Source organism: Poecilia formosa, unplaced genomic scaffold (assembly GCF_000485575.1).
Source record: "Poecilia formosa unplaced genomic scaffold, Poecilia_formosa-5.1.2 Scaffold1297, whole genome shotgun sequence".
Taxonomy (NCBI): domain Eukaryota; kingdom Metazoa; phylum Chordata; class Actinopteri; order Cyprinodontiformes; family Poeciliidae; genus Poecilia; species Poecilia formosa.
In genome coordinates this window covers 4,118-11,417 of record NW_006801236.1, presented here as the reverse complement: position 1 = coordinate 11,417, position 7,300 = coordinate 4,118, and the positions used below count along the sequence as shown (strand labels likewise).

The following is a 7,300-nucleotide window of genomic DNA, read 5'->3' as shown; positions in this document are numbered from 1 at the left end:
TTGATTGTGGGTGAGGTGGTTCCTGCAAAAACAGTGCCAACATTTGAGCGTTCCCATTTGGGTGCAAGTGTGGAGAGCTTGCTAATTGGTAGGTGGAATGAGTGACAAATCTTGTTTTTATTCCTTTATTTTAAACTGTTTTATTATTTAGGAATCTCGACTGTCACACAACGCTGCTGCTTTGCCTGCACCAAGTCACTGCTTACTTAGCGGTTGCGAGAGAGAGACCGGCTGCCTGGGACACGCCCCCCACCCCCTCTTCCGAAATCGAAACAAGGAGCGGCTAATCGCATTCATTTCGGATTGGATTGGACTGGGTTGCTCATTTTGCTGTGCCGTCGAGCATAGGGATTTTATGGGTTTATTTTGACATTTTTATTTCTTTTATTGCCTGTATTTTTAACAAATTGTCTTTTCTTATTTTTATTTTCTAGACTGCCGGTGGTGCGCTCGGGCCCTGGATGCGGCGTCCCTTTTTGGTGTGACTGTAGTGATCAATACCAATTGGTGGAGGGAATTACAAGGAGTGAGTGACTTCACGGGTGTTTGTTTTGATTTTTTTGCTTTGGAGCCTACCATCCAGGACCTGGCTGTATCCACCGGTAAGCCTATTCGGATTTGTTTTGTGGATTTTCTTTTTGTTCAGATACAGGTATTTTTTTACTCTGTCATAATAAATTATTATTGTCTTGAGGCCTGTCTCGCTTTTTTGCAAAACCGGACCTGTGTCCCTTTAATAATTCCTGGGTGAAAACCCCGGGTGGCGTTGTTGGCAACAAACGACATTGTATTGTCCAAATCACGGAAGGCCACACTGAGAGTGGAACTCCTTCCCGCAGGTCTGATTGGCTAAGCAATGTAACGTGATCCTCTGCAGCAGGGGTGTCCAAAGTGGGTCCTGGAGGCCCGGCATCCTGCATGTTTTACTTCTCTCCCTGGTTTAACGCACCTGGATCAAATGATGGCTCATTAGAGGCTTAAGAGCAGGGGTCCCCAAACTATGGCCCGTGGGCCGGATCCGGCCCGCCACGTCATTTGGTCCGGCCCCCTGAACAATGCCGGATCCGGCCCGCCTGCTCATACCAGAGAGCATTCAGTGTGTTTTTTCATATATTGTATTTTCTGGTTTATATGTGGATTTTTCTTCAACCACCAGGGGGCTTGAGCAGATGTGAAAGTAACTTTCCCTCAATGGAATATATACTAGTCAGTCCCAGTCACCGTTTCACTCACGTTTTTTTGCATTTGCATTCTGGGTAAAAATCTATCTAAAAGCGCGAATGTGTCGTCGCACAACCCCCCCCCCCCGCTCCCCCGCTAGAAAGTTTCAAAGACAGAACAGTCCTTCCCCCCCGTCGACAAGAATTTTCTAAGGTTTCTTTCTCCAAAAACTAAGACCGGCCCCCGACCAGAGAAAGGAACAGCTATGTGGCCCTCGCAGGAAAAAGTTTGGGGACCCCTGCCTAAGAGGAACATTGACATGCTGAAAAGGTTACTACCACCAGGGAGAGAACTAAAACATGCAGGAATCCGGTCTTGTGTTTCTCACAAGACCGGATTTAATGCCAACTCCTGCGAACCCCCTGTCTGCTTCCTCACGATGCCATTGGAATTACCCATCGGTTGCCTTCCCCGGGCACCCCTTCCCTGGTACCGGTGTTCTCTGTGGATTCCTCTGTGACGCAGCAGTACGTACCTGCTTGTGCCCGAAGCCTTCCGACTCCTCAGTCGCTGGATCATTGTCAGCCGTCAGCTCGCCCTCCACACAGCCATCTTACCTGTCGGTCCTCCCACGGTCCATGGTTCTCCTCGCCCCCGCCAGGTTCCCATCTGCTCCTATAAGTAACTCACCCAGCTCTAAAGTAAGCCTCCGTCATAAGATTTGTTACTCCCTGGTTATCAAAGCCTAACCTCAACCTCTCGTCTGCAGTGGCTACTCTGGTGGTACCGATCCTGATTTCTGCTCCAAACTCACTCCCTTTCCCCTTCCCCGTTTCAATAAACCATATTATTGTTTTGAAATACGCTGACTCCTGATTGTGTTCTTGCATGTGGGTTCAGAGACTGGAACTAAACATGACAGACCTCTTCATGCCAGAATTGGTGAGGACATGTCCAACAAATCAACATACAGCTTGACTGCACCAAGTTACGCCTATGGTTTACAGTCATCTTAAGGTTTGTTGTAAATAAAGTTACGTGATGTGGATGCTGTTTTCACACAGTGTAGAGACAAGGAAAGTTAAGGGCAGTCACCTCACTTTTCTCTGATTAGCAAAAAGTCTAAAGTATTGTGAATGTGAATTTCTTAATTTTAAGTATGTGAAATAACCCCAACTTTATTTATTACTGACATAAGTGGAACAAAAAACAACCAAGCCTGACATCAGTGGTTTTCTTTATTGTTGATAGTGTTCCAAAATATAAACAAGTTATACAAAACTACCCATACACAGAGGCAGCAGTAGGCGACACATATTCAACTTTTGATTACAATATTTTGTGCAATTTAGTTAAATTAAAGCAAAAGACATAAGTTTTTAAAAATCATTTCACTTTTTAAGCAATGGGATTGCATGGCTGCCTGTCAGTCACAGTTTATAACCAACATCTCAGGACTACCCAGTTATAAACAGGCTTCAGCACATAGTAAAAGTTACATTATGTAACCATATGTATGCCATTGTGCTACAGCACTCAGTTAAAAATCAGATTACAGATGTCACAGAAACAGTGAAAAATATAAATAATTAAACCCCAAACCTTAATTTGGTTGTGTAATAATTATCAGAATGCATTATTATAACAGGTGTAGCAATACAAAGATTTCATTTGCTCATCCACTCCCATAAAAAACATAAAACTCAGTTTGTTTAGTTTAACCACAGTCACTTCACAGAAACAAAAGTCATCTTGAGAGTTCGCTGTTTGAAACAACAACCAGTACAAAACACAAACAAGTGAAATATCAATATAATATAAAAATCTAAGTCCTGATAGGATTTTAAAAACAACACAGGATAAAAAAAAAGGCTGAAAGGAAGGTTAAAATAGTAAGCAACTATAAAAGAGTAAGATGGTTTACTAAAAACACATATTTTAGTCCTTGTGTGAGGATTTGTTTTTTTTCTGTATGTTTATTTAGGTTTCAGTGTTCAGTTGTGTCTCCCTCGTCTACCCCTTTATTGTCCTCAGCTGTTCCTCGTTTCCCCTGACTACCTTACTTGTGTATTTAATCGTCTATTCGTGTCATTGCCATTGCCAGCTCTACCGGTGTGGAGTTCCTTGCCTCCAAGTTCACCTGTGCTGCCTGGATTGTGTTTTTGTATTTCATCTTTAAACCATCGTCATTATTAAGCAACCTGGGTCCACCGGGTCGTTTTACAACCACAAATCATGACACCTTGTTAAGCAGTTAAAAATAAGAACAAGAACAACCTGACAGTATTTTTCTTTCCCATTACCTTGAAATTCCTTTTCAAAGTAACAATCTCCATGTTTGAGCACTGATCACATTCACATGGTTAATATGTGACATCACCATAGCCCCGCCCCCTTTCAAGTCATTTGGTTTCCTGCTGATTGACTAGCTTTTAGTGTTTTATTCATGCAGATTTAATAATGTGTCTGATGGTAGATCAGCAAGAGCTGGAGCATGTTGGTGGGATAGAATGATGAACTTCAGTCCCTCAATGTTTACAGTTGGCTCTAAACTGTAAACAGTCATCCAGTTTTCACATAAAACACAAATGACCTTTGTTAACCTCTTAAGAGGCCAATAGGTTCATTGAAATGTGACTCCAGGATGCCCCCTAAATTATTCCAGTAGTTATATCTCCATGATGCATCACCTGATCTGCAACAGATTTCTTATTCATCATCAGGAAGCACAGCTTCACATATTGCTGTGGTAGTTTAATGACATCTCTTAAGATCCAGCCACTGACAGAATAAACTGAAGATTATTGGGTGACTCCTCCAGCATGAGATGGAAACTGTGTCCTGTAACCCTTGATAATCACACAGGAAGTCCTCATCAATCCTGCCCCACAAAACAGGAAGTGACAATAACTCCTGTCTTGAAGGTTGGATTTAAATAAAACTTTTAAGGCCTGCCGTTGAGATTGTACTGAACTGGAATTTTTTCCAAAGGCACCGTTTAGTGGACGGGTGCTGGAAAGACGTGAGATCATCAATGATGCAACAGGGTAGTGGTGCTGGAGCTCCTGTGGACACCACTAGGCCAGACCAGCACCGAGTTGCAGGGCCATACTATGCTGCATTCAGCTTGAATTAATTTCTTGTTTTTATGCAATGTTGACTGTTGAGCTGGACTGGTAGTTTATTGTGAAGTGCTTTGTGATTATATCTTGTTTTACATGTAATGTCAATCTAAAACAATATCTTAGATGAAAGATATGTGAACTTAGGTTTTCTCTAACTTAGAATGAACTACACTAAAATGAGCAGCAAGACTTCTTAGAACGACTCCTGAATAGAAATCCAGGATAAAGAGGTTCAGTGAATTTGGTGTTGAAGGTGTAGATGTGGACCAGTGTCTCTGAAGAGACTCTGTAGAAGGACAGAGTCCCAGCAGGACAGTCCACATACACAGCTACTCTGCCAGAGGAGGAGGAGGAGGAGAAGGAGGAGGAGGAGGGGGAAGAGGAATGGATGCCAACTTTTTTACTATTGTGCCAAGCAGAGTAACCATCATCTGAGCAAGTTATACACCAGGACTGATCATTAAATCCAAACCAGGATTTGTCACCGAATCCCTTTCTGTTGATTCCCCTGTAACTCACTGATATATTGACTTTCCCACTCCACTCCACCTCCCAGTAACAGCGACCAGTCAAACCATCAGTACACAGCAGCTGATAGGGATCAAATCTGTCTGGATGATCAGGATACGGCTGCTCTTCTTCCTTAAATGTCACCTTCTTGTTTTCATCAGACAGTTTGAGGAATCTGTTTACAGTGTTTAGGTCGACTGTTAGAGGAGAGGAATCTGAAGGACGAAAGAAACACAGTGCAATTACTGATGTATGATTTTCTGAACTCACTGAGACAATGACAAACACATCAATGAGACAATCTGCCATGAATCAAAAATCCACTTACACTTCCTCAGACCTGGTACCAACCATTTATCTCCTGCAGGCTCCATGCTGTAAGGAAGAAGCCATTTTAATGGTATCAGTGCTTTTCAAGATGCAAACATGGACACCACAATTTAGACGTTAGTGAGTTTTTCTAGTTCTTCAGTCCACCTGTAGCTCTGTTTATGTCCCCAGTGCTTAACATTTTTCTGGTACTATCAGTTTAGTTCAGAGCAGACTGTTTATTGTTCCCTCCTCAGCTTTTCTGGGGGTGGAAATTAGCACCCAAATCTGGTGAAAACCTTTACTTGATATCTGGATTTTAGACGTGCTTTAACTATTTTGTACACTTTGGACCTTCACCTGTAGCGGTAGTACACTTCCTCCTGCCGCTGCCAGCTGGAGGCTAATGGTGCGTTCACACCAAACGTGTTTTGAGCATCAGGTGCGTCTGGTTTACATTCAAAGTCTATGTGCAACATCGGATGCGCTCAACGCATTCAACGCTCATCACGCTCCAAAAGGTTTGAAGCGCGCCACAACGGCCCTCGATGTGCCTCCACGTAGACTTTGAACGTAAATCAGACACTGATGCTCAAAACACATTTGGTGTGAACCCACCATGGAGCTACTATCGCGCTTTTTTAAGTTTGCATTGAGCGCGCACGAGGAGAGCAGTCGCTTTGCTTTTCTGTGTCTTTCGCTGTTTTCTTGCTCTTTGAAGCGTTCTGTTGCATTTTTCCAGTCACGGAAACCCGTTTTAAAACTTCACTGACTTTTAGCATCGTTGAAAATACGTGGTGGATGGAGGATAAATCATCCTGTGTTTGAATGTTGGATCTGGCTTTTAAAGCGCGTTCTGGAAAAGAGTTGTTTCTGATTTATTTTTATTTTTTGTAAACCTTCCGCCACCTGTAACACCTTAGGCACCAGATCAGACACAGCTCCAGGTTCTGGTGGGACCACAGAGCCGCTGTTAGCAAGGCTGACATTTTGAGAAGTGGAGAGGGACAACAACATGAGGTTTAAAAAAACCCTGTTAGCTTGGAAATTTTCTTTATTATCGCCAGTGGCGCAAAAAGTGGGCATGCAACGCATAGGGGCGCTGCACCAGAGGGGGCGTCAAAACCCCGTCAGGAATGGGCGGCGCGCCGGTGATGTTTTCGCATCCACTTTAGTCCCTTACACTCCTTCTCCTGGTGCCCATAACAGGGTAAATGTAACAAGTTTTACCTTTCACATACCTTCCTTCGGGGGGTATGCATCTTACTCCCCAATAGTAAGACGCGTCAAACTTGTGTCCAAGTTTGACGCGTCTTACTATTGGGGAGGAGCATTCTCATTATGGCGGACAATAGAAAGCATGACAGCAGAGCGGAGGAACAAAAGAAAAAGAAGAACACAACAGAGAGGTAATCAGGGTCACAAGTACATATTATTCAGGTGGATGCGAGTTAAAATCCAGGCTTGCCTGCCACATTTGACACGCTTGTGTCAATCTGAGTCCGTTATTGAACAAGAGTAGTTCTGTGTGGATACACTCAATAATTCCCTACCTGAGAGAATCCAGTTTAAAGCTTGGATTCTTCAGTAGAGCTGCTAGACTCTTAATTCCTGCCTCTCCTGGATTATTGAAGCTGAGGTCCAGCTCCTTCAGGTGAGACGGGTTCATAGTCAGAGCTGAGGCCAGAGCAGCACAGCCTTCCTCTGTGATCATGCAGCCTGAAAGCCTGCAGACACAAACACACAATACTGTTGGAAAACTCACCTATATTCTCAATGTGAAGCACATGTTAGAACTTGTTTTCAGCAGGAATGATAAGCTGGCTTTAAGGGTGCACTGATTGCAGTTTCTGGCTGATCAACAATTACTGACAATGACCTGCCGATTCCAAATTTGGAATATTTTTTGTCTGAAATATGGCTAAATATAGCAGGAAAGGCTCTGAGATGGCCACAGTGGGGACATTATTGTTAATTGCAAGCTTGCAGACATGACCTGGCAGGCCGGTCTGTCAGTCAAATCTCTCACAGAAGATGACAGTGGTTGATTTTTAGACCTTTGCCAACGTAGATAACATTGGCTTCACATGGATGGATGGATGGATGGATGTATGGATGGATGGATGGATGGATGGATGGATGGATGGATGGATGGATGGATGGATGGATGGATGGATGGATGGATGGATGGATGG

General features: G+C 43.5%; 1 protein-coding gene across 1 annotated transcript; it reads right to left on the bottom strand.

The window, feature by feature from the left end:
- Positions 1-2,170: 2,170 nt before the first annotated feature.
- Positions 2,171-6,854, bottom strand: LOC103132762 (stonustoxin subunit beta-like; the record flags this gene model as incomplete). The annotated part of the gene is made up of 3 exons (XM_007544556.2): positions 2,171-5,011; positions 5,125-5,171; positions 6,659-6,854. Coding segments are annotated over 3 exons (797 nt in total), but the record flags the coding sequence as incomplete, so codon positions are not given.
- Positions 6,855-7,300: the final 446 nt, after the last annotated feature.